The sequence below is a fragment of the Trachinotus anak genome, unplaced genomic scaffold (assembly GCF_046630095.1).
Source record: "Trachinotus anak isolate AG129_WGS33_773 ecotype Australia unplaced genomic scaffold, CSIRO_AGI_Tana_v1 ptg000001l, whole genome shotgun sequence".
NCBI lineage: Eukaryota > Metazoa > Chordata > Actinopteri > Carangiformes > Carangidae > Trachinotus > Trachinotus anak.
In genome coordinates this window covers 16,955,771-16,975,148 of record NW_027273852.1, presented here as the reverse complement: position 1 = coordinate 16,975,148, position 19,378 = coordinate 16,955,771, and the positions used below count along the sequence as shown (strand labels likewise).

The 19,378-nt window shown below is 39.4% G+C and overlaps 2 protein-coding genes across 4 annotated transcripts in view; both read right to left on the bottom strand.

Annotated features, from left to right (window-relative positions):
• Window positions 1-1,455, bottom strand: part of cacnb4a (calcium channel, voltage-dependent, beta 4a subunit) — a 36,704-nt gene extending 35,249 nt beyond the window's left edge. For both annotated transcript variants that reach the window (XM_071480952.1, XM_071480962.1), the window contains exons 1-2: window positions 1,324-1,455; window positions 404-710 (exon numbers count right to left, since the gene is read on the bottom strand). In XM_071480952.1, the coding sequence (XP_071337053.1) occupies window positions 404-710; window positions 1,324-1,358 (342 nt within the window). In that variant the 5' untranslated portion in view covers window positions 1,359-1,455. The remainder of the gene's footprint in view (window positions 1-403; window positions 711-1,323) is intronic.
• A 726-nt stretch (window positions 1,456-2,181) lies between these two features.
• On the bottom strand, window positions 2,182-18,341 carry stam2 (signal transducing adaptor molecule (SH3 domain and ITAM motif) 2). 2 transcript variants are annotated; one of them, XM_071480938.1, is made up of 14 exons: window positions 18,134-18,341; window positions 16,440-16,524; window positions 16,156-16,231; window positions 15,262-15,357; window positions 14,850-14,996; window positions 11,351-11,417; window positions 10,729-10,927; window positions 9,882-9,976; window positions 9,627-9,709; window positions 9,447-9,534; window positions 9,263-9,317; window positions 8,874-9,021; window positions 6,293-6,459; window positions 2,182-5,037 (listed from the first exon to the last, which is right to left on the bottom strand). In XM_071480938.1, the coding sequence occupies exons 1-14, from the start codon at window positions 18,171-18,173 to the stop codon at window positions 4,851-4,853; spliced, it is 1,533 nt and encodes a 510-aa protein (XP_071337039.1). In that variant the 5' UTR covers window positions 18,174-18,341; the 3' UTR covers window positions 2,182-4,850. The 2 variants fall into 2 exon arrangements, with proteins under 2 accessions (XP_071337039.1, XP_071337030.1); XM_071480929.1 differs by having other exon boundaries at window positions 2,182-5,040; window positions 18,134-18,334.
• Between the last annotated feature and the right edge of the window lie 1,037 nt (window positions 18,342-19,378).

Sequence of the window (19,378 nt, the reverse complement as noted above, 5' to 3'; positions counted from 1 at the left end):
AGAGAGGAGAAGAGAAGAGAGGAGAAGAGAGGAGAAGAGAGGAGAGGAGAAGAGAGGAGAAGAGAAGAGAGGAGAAGAGAGGAGAAGAGAGGAGAAGAGAGGAGAGGAGAAGAGAAGAGAGGAGAAGAGAGGAGAAGAGAGGAGAGGAGAAGAGAAGAGAGGAGAAGAGAAGAGAAGAGAGGAGAAGAGAAGAGAGGAGAAGAGAGGAGAAGAGAAGAGAAGAGAAGAGAAGAGGAGAGGAGAGGAGAAGAGAAGAGAGGAGAAGAGAGGAGAAGAGAGGAGAAGAGAAGAGAAGAGAAGAGAAGAGAAGAGAAGAGAAGAGAGGAGAAGAGAAGAGAAGAGAAGAGAGGAGAGGAGAAGAGAAGAGAGGCCTCGGAGCTTCAGATGATTTTTATTTTCCTACCTGAAACACGGGCTTCTGCAGCCCGTCTCCTATCCCGTGTCGGGTGTAGATGTGCCGGGACATCTCAGCCAGTTCATCGGTCCAGGGCGGAGGCTGGCGCTCCGTGCCGCTCCACTGGACCTGCTGCTGCTCCAGCTTTGCTCCGCTCACGACAACAGAGAGGAAGACGTTGAGGGCCGGTGGGCTCTGCTCCCCGCTGGAGACGTGTCCTTCCTCTGCAGCAGATCCGCACAGATGAAGCCCGTGTCTAGCTGCTGAGGACGCTGACCCTCCCCCTGCATCCCCACCACACCGGGCGAGAGTAGTGCTGCGTTCAAGGACAACGCAGAACTTCGGAATTTCAGCTGTTAGTTTGAAATACGTGGACAACTAACAAACAGGAAACTCAGTATTTTCTTAAAGTAGACATCAACCTATCACCTCGTTTGAGTGAAATGTTGTGAGAATCTACACTTTTGAGCACATTCATTCATACACATAAAACATATATATAGATATGAATAGCCTACACGCACTGCATTTTACACTCACCTCCAGTTTGTTTATACAGTGTCTATTTCCCATTTTATTCCACATCCCGTCTCTATGTCCTGCCCACCTAGGTTTTTCCATCACTAATCTAATGCTTGGATAAATATCATTAACATTAGCTAGTAAACTGGCCATCAAACAATAAAAAGTTAGTGAGGTAAAAATGAAAAAAGAAAAAATGACAGCATAATTAATGCACCGTGAAAATAATGTGAATAACCTTAGCTGCTAAATTGGCCATGAATCAGAATATCTAGGACGCAATGTTTTCAATAACGTTAGCTGCTAACTTTGGCCACTACAAATCTAATGTTTAGATGAAATAAAATGTCATTTACATTCGCTGGTAATTTGGTTCCCATTGAAATCAAATCATTTAAATTACTTACACCGCTAAACTTGGCCTCCAACAATCTAATGTCATTGGCTGCCAATCCGGATCATCACAATTTCAATAAGAAAATAACCTGCCAGCCCTTCCCCGTTATTCCCCGGAAATGATCATTAAGGGTTGGGGTAAATGTAGACATTTTATGAAATTGGATGTTGGACTTTACGAGGAGCATTTGAAGGCAGCGTAAACACTTATTCACTGTACTGGCATGATCAAGCATTTGGTTATAGTTCAGGCCATTAAAAGTCTCACTACAACAACTGTGGACTAAATATATATTAAAATTTTATACTGTAGCCTAACAGAATAATTTTGACAGACTCAGTGCGGTTTTCTTCACTTAAGAATAAAACAGGCCAGTTTTATCTCAGCAAACTCACCAGGACAAACAACAGATGATGAAATCTCCTCAGTCATCCTCAGCAGACCGAGCTACCAGCTGTGCTGTTTTCAGACAATCCCACTGCAGGACTGTGCAAAGCCTTTACACTGTGTACATAGCCTGGAGAACAGCCTGTGGTGCGACTGGCCTTGAACATTTAATTAAAAAGAACAGTTTTTACCCGCGATCAGAATAACACTGGTATTCAAAGAAGCCCCAGTGCATCTGTTTGAGAAGTGGAAAGCAGAAACTATAAAAAGGCCATGTTCAATGAACAAAACACATCTTCTGGGTAATGATCATTTTATTGGCGTATTCATCATTCACAGCTGGTGATGTGTGCAGGGAAGGGGAGAGGCTAATTAGGTGGACAGTTACTATTTTAATCTTGTTCCTTTTAAATGTACAAATGTAATTACTTCAAGGCATCCAGAGGAAATGTAGGGAGACAAAAAGAGACCATTCATCAGCACAGGTCAATTTTTTTTATTTCAAAGAATATGTATATGTTTGCTCCGTTACAAAAGCAGTTTCAAAATTCTAGATAGAGGAACTTTTCCCGGAATATTTTAAATATACAGAATTATACATATCCAGCGGATTCTGAGACTGAAGTTACTCGCAAAAGCTGTATCCGTGTCATTCTTTGATTTCTACAGAAAAAAAAGGCATCCAGTGGTAAATAAATGTTTACAAAGCTAAGGTGCAAAGTCAATGCCACTGACAAAACCAGGTATTTTACAATCTAATATACAGTGCCTTGAAATATGAGGCGCGTAAAGGAAATATAGACAGTTCTGGCTAAAATTATAACTACAGAGCCACTGCAAGAGAACTGTAGATTCTATGAAAGCTCCTTAATCTAAACCCAAAATGTGAAGAAATGACAACATTCGGTTAAAAACATGTCTCACTTCTCTTTCTTCACATTAACAAATGATTTCTGAACCTTTTGAAAATTTTGTTCCATTTACATTTTGCTTCGACATTAAAAGTAAAAGCAGACAGAAAGTAGAAACAATCAGACTCTGCAACCATGTAAATTACACATGTATGACGCCTCAGTATTTATAAATCAAAGTACAGGCAATGTCATTGGCCATTTTGAAATTTAAGTACATAGACATGAAACATCTCGCTAAATGGAAGAGACCCCACAGATGAAGAATAGAGGCAGGAAGGTACAGACATAGTCATGAACAGACGCATCATTTCATCAGATTAATAAACACACTAACTACTTCTCAGTTCCCCTTAAAATCTGACGATCCTTTCAAAAATCATTTTACGAGTAAGCCCTCAAGACACATACCTACACGCAAAAAAACAAAAACAAAAAACATACATGTGCACACATACGTACACACACACACACACACACAAAACATCATCTTAAATATCTCAAATGCAACCACAGAATTTATTACAAGGCAGTGAGATTATGAGAAAGCAATGATTGAACCATTTACAAATATAACTGTTAACATAACAGATCAGCTACAGTTATGAATGCTGGTGAGGGAGAAAGTTAATGAAGCTCCTGGCTGTTAAATAACTGCACACTGCGAGCACCTGCGACCTGTCCCCACAGATATAATAAGTGCTGACTTTGCAGAAACACAAGCTCTCACATGAGCCCAGAACGTTTCAATCATTCGGTGCAAACAGCACTAAAGGACAAAGAGATAGTCAGATTAAACTGTACCTGCCTTCAGATGAGTTCACCTACACGTTTAAAAACCAAGTTGCTAAATAAAAACTAAAAGAAAAACAGAGCATTTTTAGGCCGCATTCACCTTAACGCAGATAAATCTGAAAATGCCGCTGAGGTGTGAAATGGTGTTCAGACCACACTAGCATATCATGCCTGTCTGTGAACACAGGCTACTCATGAGCACTGTGGAACAGCTCAGTTTTCCTCATTCACACTACAAGGTGATTCTGGTGTTTCCAATTTTATTGACTTTGGAAAACGCATTAGAAAAGTTGTGTTCTTGTCGGCTTGTAGGCTGCCTATACGTGACACGTTTCAGCCGTGTTTGTCGGTCATTTGTCTCACAAGTACCCGACAGAACAGATATGCTTCAATTTTGATCAATACATCTGCCTAAACCAGCCACGTGTAAAGGCTCGTATGTTACGTTCAGAGGAATATCAGAGGATTATCTTGGCTTATTTTATTCTGAATTAGGCTATATGGGCCAAAACACTTCTAGTTCACAGCTGTACTGTGGCTGAAAAGGTCGAGTGCAGACCCTGACAGAGGACTGCACAGCCTCTCTAAATAAGGTAGGGTGAACATGAGGCCAGAGAGAAAAAGAAGCATTTCTTCATCTTTATCTACATTAGTGTGGACATGGCCTGACCCTCTGGTTCCTCAGAAGACGAGAGTCAACTCAGAACTAGTTTGTATGGGAGTAGCATTGTGTTGAACTATAGATTGTGATATGCTCATTTCCATAAATTAGAAAATAATGGCTCACTGGCTGTGCTGATGAGCAAACCCAACTCTTCCTCTGTGTTGACCTGTGAAGTTTATGAAAACCAGCGTCACTTTCAGTCAACTGGGAAAAAGAAGCAGAGGACAGGAGAAAACCCCTGGCGCCATGTTTAGCCTCACATCCAGTAGCCGAGTCCTGACTCAGCTGCACAGCAGACCTGCGTTACACACACACACACACCTCAGTTATTTCAACTTTCTTGGGGTGTTCGGTCCAGCTCGACAGGCACAAAAATGGCCAAAGGAATGACCCTAAAGCAGTTATCTCTCTCACTCACTCACTCACTCACTCACTCACTCACTCACTCACTCACTCACTCACTCACTCACTCACTCACTCACTCACTCACTCACTCACTCACTCACTCACTCACTCACTCACTCACTCACACACACACACACACACACACACACACACACACACACACACACACACACACACACACACACACACACACACACACACACACACACACACACACACACACACACACACACACACACACACACACACACTCTCTCTCTCTCTCTCTCTCACACACACACACACACACACACACACACACACAAATGAACAAACAGCTAGCAACTGAAACATCTGAGGTGTGTATTCATGTCAGGTCTGCTGTCAGTTGGAGCTTTACAGCAGAGGCTGTTGATAATACGCTGCCTGCTGCTGCTGAGGAGCCTGGTGAGGGGGAGCAGCCACAGGATAGGACACAGGAGGCATGTTCGAGTTGTGATAGGTCGACATGTCCATGGCCACGCCCGCCTGGGGTGGGTATGAACCTCCAGCAGCTTGGTTGATGTACTGAGTGTTCATACCACTGCTGTGAAGAAAATACAGAAACTGACACTTAGCACCAACAGAAAATATGGAAACTGAGTCTCAGTGTGAGAAAATGATTGAATAGGTAGTCTCTTCTTTGCTTTCAGCAAATAAAATATGAAATACATCCTCTTAGATCTCTTTCCCTTTCTATATGTTTTGAGCACAACTAAATCTCTACTGTGACAAAATATTCAAAATCATGAACAATGCAAATACAGCCATACAATAATATCCAGGGCTGGAAATGGCTCCATCTTTTAGTGAAACATAACAATATGATACGTTGTTATCATTTACAGAATTCTGTTGTCAAAATGAATGATTTCAAGCTACTCATCATAAGAAAACTACATGAGTTGTACATTTCTTTTGTTTTTTACATGAATTATTCAAATTAACATCATGATATTAATTTCAGCCACATCACTCAGCCCTAATAATATATATAATAATATTAGATTTACAGCTACATCTAGCTTGAGGATGATGTGACTTTCTCTGGGACACACTCCAGAAATGATGAGGATCAGCCAAAATAATCAGTGCTGACAAGCAAGGTACTTGTACACCAGCTGTCTATCCTTTTTAGCTGCTTACCTGCTTGTATCTTTTTTTGATATGTGACACAATGTCTATGGAAAAAGCTGAACAGGGAGAGAAGCCGTAAAGCCTTAAAAAGGCAATCTGTGTTAGGCTAAAACTAAATCTGTCTGTCTGTTAACAGCACCGGGCATCACTTTATCTTTTACATCCATCTTGAACATCAAATATGGAATAGCCCTCTATAACATGTTATCCAGTAGTGACAGTCGCTGGTTATACTGGCTGCATGCTGGTGTTTAATTTTCAAATGAAGAATTAGGATTGTTATGTTGGTTGTGATCTCCCGACAAGTAAAATTGATTTACATGAAGCCGTTTCCCCCAAAAGCAACAAAACATACTCTATTATTATAATGATGGTCATGCAAAAAACAACTTTCTATAAATCCCATTAGTCACAGCTTTTTCTCTAAAATGTCAGCTTTATACATAATCCTTTTTTTATCATAGACCTCAATTTCTAATCTGTAGAAAAAACACAGTTTCATAAAACCTTGTAAAACTGTGTGAGTGAAGCCCCCACTAGTGTTAGTCTATACCACTGACATTACCAGGTCCCTATCTAAAACTAGTAGCTCGGTAACACGTTAGCCACCTTTCTTTGTCAAAGACCTTTGTCGTTATTTGTCTTTGCAATGTTTCTGTTACCTCATGTAGGGAGCCTGAGGAGCTTGGCTGCTGGGTGGGGCTGAGACATTGGGGGGCAGTGAATGCAGTGGTCCGGGCTGGTCACTGGGAAGATTGTAAGGCTGTGCAGCAGGAACCTGGGGCATTGTTGGAGGCAGGTAGGGATTACCGGCTGGCCCGAGGTAGCCCTGAACAGGGAAGAGGGAGAGGGGCAGACCAGTTAACGTTTGTATCACAATCCTCATTCAAAAGGTGTAGAAAGTCTACTGACAGGTCAAGTAACGAGGGAACAAAGGCTCAAAAATAACTTGGCAATATTAACTTTAATCAGAGTTTTAAGGAAAAGATAAAAACACAGCATATATGCAGCAGCACACACACACACTTGATGGCACATGATGGCTTAGACTCCTATCAATTATCACAATTAACAGAAATTTCAAAACAAATGTTACCAAGCAAATAGTCAGTCATCCAGCACAGAAAACTGTATTTAAAAGAATAGTTTGACATTTGGGAAACAGGCTTATTAGATTTCATGCCTGGAGTTATTTCTTGGCCTTGAGACACAAAAAAGACATTTGACATGTTTGGGTCAAAGAAATTAGATGTAATGTGTCAGTGAGCTTCAGAGGTAAATATATAAGGGTAAGTGTATTTTGTTACCCTTTGGATAGACCCCGGGTAACTATTTTGCCCTGTCTCCAGTCTTAAGCTCAGCTAATGGTTGCTGGCTGTAGCTTCATATTTATCTGTTTACCTCTTGGCAAGAAAGCAAATAACGGTATTTTCCAAATGTTAAACTATTCCTAAACGTGGAGTAAAATTTAAAAATGACAAACCTTCATAATAAGTACAAAAACTAAAAATTAAATTATTATAATAACCCAAATGCCTAGATTCTCATTCAAACCCCACAGATGCAAGTTTCTGAGTTTATAAATGCAGAGAATTTCTTTCAATTTCCTCAGAAAGTTAATGTCATCTGCCTCTGTCCCTTGGTTGACCCTGGCAATACTAATAAAAGAGAAGTCCATCACTGAATGTTTGCTCTCCATAAAAATGTCTGGCTACTGGGAGTCAGACACAGAATGAGAGATATGAAACACTGTTGGATGAAGTGTAGATTATTCCAGTAAATCAGGTAATGTTACCGTGTTATTTTTCACACATTCAAAAGATGAAAGAGAGCACAATAGCTGCTGTGGAAGTTAATCTAAATATGATCAGTATCAGGATTTTACTTTAACAGAATCTTTGTCACTGCAGGTGCAGAAATGACCTGGTAGTCAGTTTTACAGTGCTCTGCAAAAACTAAAATATGATGGAGAGCAAAAAAAACAAAACAAAACAAAATAACACTCTGAGCAGCACTCTGGTGTGGGCCTGCCCAGTGAAGTGGACATTTTTCTAAATCTCTGGGGAGAGACAGTGACATCAGTCATTAGAGAAAACAGCCACTGCCAAGAAAACCCAGGCAGCCTGCAACTCTCCAGGGAGGAAAAAAGGCTGACTGAATGTCAAGCTACCAGGACCAGTCCAAGAAGCAAAAACAACTATTTCTTCAGACAAATCCAACACACTCGGATGTAAGAAACAAAACATGAGAATAAAAACGAAAGTATAATCACTTGACTGCTTTGAATGATTTTCCTCTACATTCGTCCTCTGTTATTCCCATGAGAAAAAAAACATCAGATTGAGTAGTCAATAGCATCAATAGAGAAGAGTGGGAGTCAACACAGTGTTGACACTCAATTATGCACAGTAATCGTGGGTGGGTACGCCGGTAGTTAACACACAAACAAATATCTCCTCTTTAATGAAGAAAATGTCCAGATTTGAATGTTCTAAACTGTGAGCCAACCTCTGACTGACTCCATCCTTAAATTATATATGACTCTTTATTGATTCAGCATGCTTTACAGGTCAGAGACAAAAATAAGGACTACAGTGCAGCTGCAAGACTCCTGAATGATCTGTTTTGTTGACCAAGCATACCTGGATCCAGGACATTAATGCTAAAGAGAAATTAAGAACCTTCAATTCAACATCATGTTCACAAGTGACCTGTTGTTTAGACCTGGAGACATGATTACCTACAGTTTCTGCAGTTCACTTGACTTAGAAACTCTTTTAATCAATCAATTACATTACTCTTAAGTCTTACTCTTAAGAAGAAGCTCAGTCTTTGAAGTTCTTCAAATCCAAACAAAAATCTTCACATTAGTGTCTTAGACCAACCCTTGTCTTGGTTAGTTTGTGAACAATGTCATTACAAACACTATTTATCACATGAGCCTGCCACTGGAGACGCAGTCTGATAAAGGTTTTGAAGCGGGGTGAGCTATCCAAATCCCCCCCACCCAAGCCCCCTGTCATTGTGTGCTGTATCATGTGTCCTTTTCATTTAGTTGTGTGTTGCTGTTTTGTGATTGATTTATTGATTCACAGGCTTGTTGTTTCAATGTCCATTGAGACAGTGAGTCTTTCTTTATGATAAAAGCTGCATAAATAAAATATTCAAATTAACAAACATTAAATCATTGTTGAGGTAAGATTTCGGGCAGCACAGAGGACAACTTTAGTGTATTTTTCTGACCTGCATGGCCACAGCTGAGTTGGCTGGCGCATACTGCGGCTGCATCTTGGAGTAGGACGAGTAGAACGGAGCCTCGTTCATGAGCTTGTTGTAAAGCTCCAGGGCCTCCAAAACTTTCACATTCAACTCTGACAACTCTGAGTGTTTCCTGCAACACAGAGAGAGACATTAGTAGAACAGTCATGGTGGAATGCAGCTTTTCTTACTGCAGCTTCTCAAGCGTGGTCCTCTGAAGTCTCGACAGCCAAGGCACAATCATCACTATCTTTATCTTAAGCCTCATAATCACTCAACTGGATGTTAGATAATCAAAGATACCTGACTGGGAGTAAAAATAGTAATAATAATAGTATTAACAGTAATAACAAGTAATAATAATTCTGACAAACCTGTCAATCTCCTCCAGCCTCTCATCAATCATTGGGTTCATCTGTTCACATGCACCTATTCAATGAGATATTTACAGTTAGGGAGAGACACAGAAACAGAGTTAGAAAACAACAGTGGAGCTCAGACCGACTGCAGCTGTCACAGGCAGAGCCACTAGATTTACACCAGCATTAAGGTTTATACCCTCCAGCTGGATCAGCTCTGGGGAGTCAGGAGCTGGATCTGCAGGGTCTGCATTCTGCAACAGTGCCAACGTTCTGTCCATCTTGCCCTGCACACAGAGGAGAGCAGGCCTGGGTTGGTGGTTTGATTGAGAGGTAATATTGGGTTTGGAAGTTTATGTCCACTGAGGAAATGTAGTACCTCGTCTATGAAGACAGGCTCAGGCTCAGCTTTGGTTTCCAGGCTCGTCTCCTCAGGACTGGCTGTCTTTTCAACGTAAGTCACTGTAGAGGAAAAGCCTAAGTTCAATCAGCAGTTCTGAAACTAATTTCCTCCAAGCTGAAATGAAACAGCTGAAGAGCACAAAGCATTCAAAAGGTCCAACATTTGGGCCAGAAAAAACGAATGTGTGAAGCTAAAGGGGCAATAATGTTCACTTGCTGTGAAAATACCCACCGGCCTCTGGCTCAGCATTCAGATTGGTTGTGACAAAGTTGGAGGGGAAAAGGCCGACTCCTCTGTGGTTCTCTCCTTTCCACCAGTTTGGATCGCTGTAAACAAAACCATGAAAGGAGAATAAACTTCAATGCAGGAGCTTCTGAGAGTGAGCCACACTGAGTGCCTGGCTAAGGTTCACACCAGTCACAGCCATCACAGTATAAAATGTTGGATTATATAAAAATAAATTTTCAACTCATCGTATCTGCGACTGTTCTGCTAAAGTCGGCTGATAAATGGGTTATACTGAGCTTTTTCAGGATATTTAAAATCTATGAGCGAGTTCCTGGCTTTATTTGCGTAACAGATTTTGCACAGCTATTTAATAAATCTACTGTATAAACTGGGTAAATTGAGACTGTAAATCAGGAGGGGTGTATAACATGACATATTCTTTCAGGCAAACAAAAGCACAAATGAATACCAATACTAATAATACTGGATGTTATGATGATAAAGAAGAGGAAATCAGATTTGACCTTATCACTCAAAACTATTTATCTCCTATATTCATCCATTCATATATTCATTCCTACATTCATACTTCTGGATGCATCTTGCACGTGGTAAACAAACCGTGGCTGTATTAAATTAAGATTTATTGCACAGGTTGGACTGCATGTAGTTGAATAAAATATGCTACAATGCTTGTCTGTATTTCATAGTCTGAAAAAAAAAAAAAAAAAAAATCACTGCTTTGAACACAAATGATTAGGAAATCTGTGACACCAATGATCTTTAAAACTGGTATTTTTCGAGGATAAAGCAGAACTGATTCTTGATTGGACGTGTTATGAAACTGTACCTGTCATCCAAAACCAGAATAACTTCTCCAGTTTTGAAGGTCAACTCATTATCTTCAGCCGCCTCAAAGTCGTACAGCGCACGCACCTTCCGGGCCTCCTGCCCCCCTCCACCATTGGTGAAGTTTGCTTGGTCGGAGGTCACGGTGAGGGGCCGTGTCTCTGCCTGCTGCTTCTGCTCTTGCAGGGACAGCTCGATGGCTGGAGGAGGTCCAGGTTTTGATGAGAACAGAGAACAGGAGAGAAGTGGAAAGGAGAAAAGTGTATTTGTCAAATGTCCAGCACATATGGGCTTGGCACAGACACAGGATTCATCACTTTTTTTTTTTTTAAATTGAAGAAAATAAACAGTTCTCAGAAGACTGATTAAAGGCAGCAAAACCACCCTTTGAAACATGGGGAAGTGAAATCTAGTCGGTAATCAGTTTACACTTCTCTGTTTATAAAAACATGTTTTTTTCTGAATACTGGTACAAACTGAAAATAATTAGCCTTAAATATAGAGCACTGTAGTTGGAAAATCTGTATTTGTTGTAGAACATTATACTCAGATGATGCGGAGAAAGGTGTGTGTGTGTGTGTGTGTGTGTGTGTGTAGAGGTGAATCACTGCATCTCACTTTACCTTTGGCCAAGTCGTCCTCATCCGATGCTTTGCTCGCAGCAGGTGTGCTGACCTTTGTGGTAGACCCCTGTGGTCAATATAGAAAGATAAGGTCACGTCCGTGTGTGCGTGTGTGTGTGTGTGCATACAGGAGGGAGTGAGACTGAAGCAGTAAAGCCTGCAAGTGAAAAACTGATTTCCAGTGACTACAGTGTCACCAGCAGTTCATTCTGGGGACTACATGTTGGTCAGAGACGTGGCCCTAGTCTTCAGACAGAGACCCTCCACACAGACGTTCCATTATTTTTTGTCCAGGGTGACCTGAGGCAGCTCTCTGACATGATGATGAGGTCAAAGTGGACAAAACAGGTCAACAGGACATCGCTGCCAGTGCTAAACAGCAACTCTTGACATTCTGTGGGTGAACTAATGTTTAATACTGTCTGATGGTGAAACGGAAAGTATTACAAAGACTGGTCCAGTACAGGATGAAGAAAATCTAGCATCCAAGAGCATATTTACTGGGTGCTGAATGCAAGCTGTCATTTACTGAGTATTCATTTATTTTTGGATCCTCCTAACGTGGCAATATGACACAGAAAACAGTGTTCGATTAAGTGTTGATGGCACTGTGGCTGAAAAATGACCAAGTGTAAGTTTAAAAAAAGTCGACTTTTAAGTTTTAAAACAAGGAAAAAAAAAACAAATGCTCTCCAAACCAGGCCAGACATAAGACCTATAGTTAAATTTTTTTTTTTTAATATATGTTTTTGCACAATGCCCGAAAGTGTCAATTGCAGTAAGTGTACTGGTAATAATCATGGAATTACAGAGCACGAGAAAGCACACAATTTTATATTATAATTGATGAGGAGGACAGCTAAGTGTAAATCAGGCTTGTAAAATAACTTGATACATATTTGTACAACCTGATTTACTTAAACTAAAATATATATTTACACATAATATATGTGTATTGTATTTTATTTATACACATAATATGTATGTAATTTAGTTTATATACATAAAGTATACTAATCTACTGTAGTTTACAGGTGAATATAAAGTAACTAAGGAAATAAATGTTGTCATTCATACAAACAGGGAATACTTTATAAAAGGTACAATAAATAAAGACAGGGTTCAACATTTTTAGCATAAAAACAGTTTAAAGTTTAAAGTTACGTGACCTGTAGGTACACATTAAAACTGGGTGACCAGCAGTGCCGGTTTGTGCCTAATGGGTGGAGTTGTCATTCCGTCTAAAACACACAAGTGCTACTTATAATGACTTTGACTTCAAGAAAACTAAATGCAACATGCACCAACAGAAAGTTAAACAAAGGGGACTGGGAAACTCATTTGTTTTACATGGCTTTCAAGCATCAGGCTCTATCCAAACATACTGGTAAAAAAACACAGAGAACCTGCATCCTGTTTAAAACTGACCTTACAGTGCGGTGTGAATCATAGCTACAGGTAAATACTGAGAAGCGTTGCCACAGCTTGAGTCACATTACCTGCTGCTGCTTGCACATCAGCTGATAGAGATTAAATGTCATACCTGCTGCCTTATGTGCCACCTGCTCTCCTTTAAAGCAGGTTTCTCAGCCCTTCCCGCTACACAATATGCAGCACACCACCGCCACCAAATGCAAAAAAGTTAGGCTGAGAGAGCAAATCAAATTCCCTGTTCTGACTTGTCTGTTAATACCGTAAACAGATGGAAATAGATGCAATTCAGTGACCACTTTCTTAGATACACCCAACAGAACCAATACAATCCAATCAATATAATGCAGTCCAGTTCAACAACAATGCAAACAATAACCTCAATGATAAAAATATAATCAAATTTATACCTCTTGGGGGTGTCAATCAAAACTGACCACGTTCATCTTTGAAGAGGTAGATATGGTAACTTAATGGGTGTTTGCTTAACATGCAGGTCTATAGTATGATTGTACTTGACACTGTGACATGAACCCCATCCTTCTCCACCTGCATCAGAACCTGCTCTCCCTGTTATTCAGCCAGTTTAACAGATGGGCCTCGTTTATTATTTACCTAGTAAGGGAATCATGGATTGTGCATGCTAGCTAATCAGTTTATAATAAATTCACAGTGCACGAAAAAGTCACATGTAAGTCACATGTGAGAAAAACAAAGATGAAGAATATATCGTCAATTGCAGTAGACACAGTTTGTGGTTACTTTTACGTATTAATTTGTCTTTTCACTATTAAGATATACAATTGAAAGTGGAATGACAAACTTAGACCCTTCAACATCTAAAGAAGGAAAGACCTGAGTACAAAACACAGAACAAAAGCTGTCACCAACAGAGAGGATATTAATATGTCATAGATGATATCATTGTAGGTCGGCTGCTTTACGACAACCTGAGAGCAAAGTCCACCACAACCCTTGACCCATATAAGGTTGTAACACACTTAATCACGCAGACTTCAAACAGAATAGAAGAGAAACCACGCGGCAGCTCTTTCCACTATGATCCCAAAGTCCTGATCTTGGGACATACACACACATATCCACAGAATTATGTGAAATATGTGAAGAGGAAATTCCACTGTAAGCTCTTGCCATACAAACGCAGACAGATGAGCTCCTCCCAAGCTGAACCCTCACACTGGTCTGCAGTGAAACCGCAGTCATAATGACGGCCTCGAGCGAGACACAAAGTATCATCCACACACACTTATGGACCGTAACCATAATTAGGGGAAAAAGTGTAGATGATGGATGCTGACACATTACAGCTGTTTGATGACAGTCAAGTCAAAGAGTGCAGGTTCCAGTATACGAGACAAACTGCTAAAAAGCAACTGGATAGAACAAAATGCTGCTGAATCTGGCTGTGACTGAAGCTTTCCTCGCCAACAACCACTTTGGAAATGGAAAGCAACCAAATTGTAGTTTCTTCACCAAACTGCTATTCACTAAGGGCTTGTTGTCTTGTGTATATCTGGGTGTTCAAGACATTTTGTTATTGTTTTTTGTGTAAATGTGAGGCATCTTGGATTAGTTTCAAAGTTGGGCACTTTAAGCCTCTGCATGTTAAATAAGGAACCCAATTTGAAGACAGTTTTGAAAGCTAGAATGGATTTTTTTGAGAATAATGTGAATTTCACTGTCTATGTGTTGTCGACCATTGATTTATTTGAAATTAGTTTGAGCTACCTATAGAAGTTTAAAGAGATTTTAAAGAGAAAGAGAGACTGGGGGATACAGCTTACCATAAGTCTTTAAGTTTCAAGATTTTTGCCCATTGATTGCCACATAATGTAAACAATTATAATATTTTAAAACAACGTTGTCATGATGTTTTGTAAGTTTTATCTTTTTTTGTTGTTTATGTTTGTCTGGTAAAGATGCATGACTAAATGACTGTATATAAAGAAACACAGATGAAGACAATGATGAGTAGCATTTGATTTGCACCTTTCTTTGTGTCTGTTCTCAAAATCACATATTCAGATTCTGGATTACATCAACATACCTGTGAGGATGCAGAGGGGAAATTCATGCCCTCCTCTTTCAGAGACTTGATGGTGGCACCGATTAGACTGAGTTGTGGATCCTTCTGGAAATCTTCCGCCCACTCCACCATTAGAGTCATTAGCTTTTCACACACCTTGGGGTGGGCCTACAAGGGACATGCAAATAAACAGCTTGTTGTTGCTCTCTCCAGTGTTTTTGTGCCAGACAGAGACATTAAAACCTGCCCTATAAAAGGGCTCTAACACAGTTAAGGTTTAATTACTAATTATGATTCAATCAGTGACACTTGAGTTAACCTTCTTCAGAGTGTGAGGGAGCACATAACTTTGAACAGGTAGATATGTTTGTCAAGAATGTGAAAAGAGATGACAGACAGGTGTGGTTATAAAATAGAAAAACTGAGAACATACCCTGCTCAGCACACTCCGTACTTCACTGGCAAACTCCCTTGAACAGATTTCCAAGTGGAATATTTTTCCACAGTTTGACACACAAGCACCTAGCAGCTGCAAGAGAAGAAGATGAAATTGTAAAAGTGAGATTAAACAGCTGGTATAAGTTGTATTACAGCAAAAACAATAGAGTATATCAATGCAATTCCTACCACTCACATCACTGAATTGTTCAAAGCACACTTTAATAGCAGATGAAGCTTTTGTAATTATAAATGGTTTTGATGACAATGGGGCTTTAATTGTCTGAATGAGCAAACACAAAGATGTAAAAATAGAGCAGGGCATGTGACAGTATTTGCTGATGATGACTCAGGCAGAGAACCAGCTCCCATACTTCTCATCTAAATTAAATTCTCCCAGTATGAGATCTGCCACTTTCCTATGTGGCTTTAACAATGGGAACATGAGATCAATTGCAGCTCCACTACAACTTAATTACATTAGTAAATACTTACTTCTTATGTCTAAATGGAAAACAAGAGTTTGACATCAATTTCTTTTGTAATCCACTTAATAATGTCAATCTAAGCGTATATATTAAAGAACTTAAAATCAATTAGATCTCGGGTCCAGAGTTTTTAACTTTAGGAGATAATTGTGGTACTACTGTTGTCTGTTTTTACACTGTACATCCGTATATTTTTAGGTAATTGCATAATATCAATTGTGTTGTCTCTTCTTCGTCTGAAGATCACAAGCAATGAATTTCAATATAGTATTTTACTCTACTTATATGTCTGTAGTGTATTGTAGTTTTATGATGCTGTTATATAATGTTATATAATGTGCAGAAGATCTATCCAATATGTGTGTAAATTTGTCGGGATGACAGCATAGTAACAAACTCACATTGAGGGCCTGCATGGCAACATGAGGCACTTTGTGGTTGACTCTCTTCATAATGGATCTCAAGCTGTCCTTTGGTCTGGAACAGAAGAGAATGCAAAAGAATTAATTGCTAATACAATAACTACTAAACAACAAGCACAGAGATGCTCCTGTGCAGGTCCGGATGATGGTCCTGATTCAAAGTCTCATACAAATGTGATGCACTTAATGAAGCAGCTATTTGAACACCAGTACTGCTAATGAGCTCTTCTTATTCAAAAGCAAAACGCTTTTTTTCAGCTTACCCATTGGTTGTCGTCCCAATCTTATCGCAGATGTCCATAATGAGTCCCCAGTCATCTGTTGTGTTGTTCTCATTGGTTGCCTTCTCTGGAAATATGTCAGATGGGGATAGAGTACATATGGTCTTGTGAGAAAATATCTTCACTGGCATCACGGCTGTTTCAAACATAATGTATTCTTGGGAAGACATGACAGTGGGCCTGTTCTACAGTAATGAACAGCAAGCATTCAACTGCCATGTTTTAAAACTGGTTAATGTTGCCTGTCTGCCTCAAGTTGAAAAAATATCTTGGAAGGAGCCTAGGCCACCTACTTTTCACAGCTGTTTTACTGTGTAAACTTGCGGGATTTCCCAGGGAAATGTTTTGTTTTGAAATGGTGAGCCAACCCAATCTAAAGCATTTTAACTTGTGATAAATTTGGTACATGCCAGGCTAAGTTAATGTTTCATGTTCAGTTTTGTAATATTTAATAAAAGTGTATTCATTATTATGATCAGGTGAAGTTACCCACTGCCGCTCTGTAATATATAAGCAGGAAATTATTCAAACAGACAATTCCAGCTCATAGTGAAGTCTGTCATGAGACTCATCATCCTGACTATGTAACACTTAGGGAGCCAGTTATGTGTAACACTGCACTATTGTCTGGTCATACAAGAAATGTGGTGTTGCAGGGACAGATAAGGGCGGTGACCTGGGAACTTTGCATAAAATGTACATGACTGTAATAAAAGACACAGCAAAAACCCATTCCAATTAAAACTGACTCGTCACAGTGAAGAATTTAGTTGAGTAATCAATCAGTTGATAGACATTAACTACCAACTATTTAGATTGGGGCAGCAAACTAACGATTATATTTATCATTAACCCGTAGATTATCATCTTAGTTAATTGTTTGGTCAATAACAACAACAACATCTATCACATAAGACAAACAAAAACAACAAATCCTCACAATTGAGAACTGGAAATAGAGACTGAGTGATTAACCAGTTATCAAAATAGTTGCTAATTAATGTCCCTGTAAATGACTACCCCATCGATCAACCAACACTTTCCGGTTTCATGTGACATTTGAGTCAGACTGCAACTAACCATTATGATTATTAACATTGGTAATTTTCTCAAGAAATCGATTAATAATTTAGTCTATAAAATGTCCATCATTTTATTTACATCACACAGTGTTGCAAACTGAATATCCTCAAGGTTTGGACTGTTTAATATAACTGTAATGAGCGTCTTCACCATTATCGAGTCACCTTAATAATCCTGTAAAATGTAATCTATAAATCGAGATATGAAATAATGGTTCATTTCTGACTTAATCTTAATAATAATCTAACCAAATAACCACCATGACCTAATTTGTCGTCATGTGATCCTGGAGTTTCGCCAGTCACGGTTTTTATCAACCAGTAAGCCTTGAAGTTAGTTTTAAAGCTGTCGCTTACCCTGGCAAATCAGATGATCGATAAACTTAGTGGAAGTTGTTGACAACCTGTCAGTCTGAGACCTACGCGTTAACAAAGTGAGACTGAACCTTGTGGAGGTTGTTGTTATCAAACATTGTCTATGATGAATAAAATAAAGAACTGAAGCTAAGCTAACGTTAGCTCCAAGTGTTGCTGGCCCTGTCGTTAGCTGCCTCTGACACAGTGAAAACACACAAGAAACACCACTTCACTTACCAACATCTTGGTCAAATGGATTTTGGGCAAATAAAGGCATGCTAACGATTTAAAATGGGTCAGACTGTTAGACGAAAGAAAAATATGTGTGAACTAACGATTAACCTAAACAAATATCGCTTCCCTGTCCATTAAACTCGCACCAGTTGCTTTTCCGGAAACTTAGCTGCCTCCAACAATGCCTGAACAATATTTTTAAACCCCGGGGTGCAGCGGGGAGAGAAAGTTTTTACCTTTTTTTTACGTTACGTTAAGTGCTTCAAAAAAATTAAACACTTTTTTAAATTACTGAAACTACAGCAGGTTTACATACATTTATAGAACTATTCCGCACAATATTTGGCACTTGAGTATAACGACTCTGTTTATGGTTTATACAAGTGAAATACTGACACCTAGTGGGGAAACGAGGGACGGCTTAAACATTTTTGTTAAGTGTCGCTTCTGCCTATTAGATTTGCAATTAAACAATGAGTTTAAAGTTGTCACTTTCAGCTCAGATGATCATGTGGTTCACTTGCTGAAGATCATAGGCAAAGGCAAAAAACAGAGCCAAGGAATCGATCTCTAACGGAGCATCACCAGCTGCTGATGACTGTGGGCCATAGGCTTTTCATTATCATTATTTTTCTTTTTTTTTAATTAAATACAGAAAATGTGATGGACACTTCATGCTTGTAGCAACATTATGAAAATATTTCACAATAGGAATTAAAAATTACACCACCTGTCATTTTTTTAAAGTTATTATCGTTCACACTACAACATACAAATTCTTTTGTTAAGCAAATTACATGAAATCATTAGCCATGGCTTTAAAATGCTTCCTTTTAACACATAACACTATTTCTCTGCCCCCTGAATTTGCAATGACATAATATGAGTAAAACATAATATCAAACCATCCAAGATACAAATAATATACCCAGAAAATAAATAATACAAAATCTGCATATATATTTCTTAAAATAAAGCAGAATGAACCTACAGTGTAACATTTAGACGGTATAAATTTGCATTGGAAATGAACCAAACAAAAAACAAATTGAACTGGAAATGGTTTGTAGAGCACACCTGGTGATGCTTGTGCACTGTCTGTGTATGAAAGAGAGTGATGTGTTCACATGTGTGCAATGAGTTTACATCTCCTCTCTCCATTCACAATGTGAGCCCCGGGGCTGATGGACTGCCAATTGTCGGTGCGCTGTAGTCTGGGACACTGGGGGGCGCGCCTCTCAAAGGACG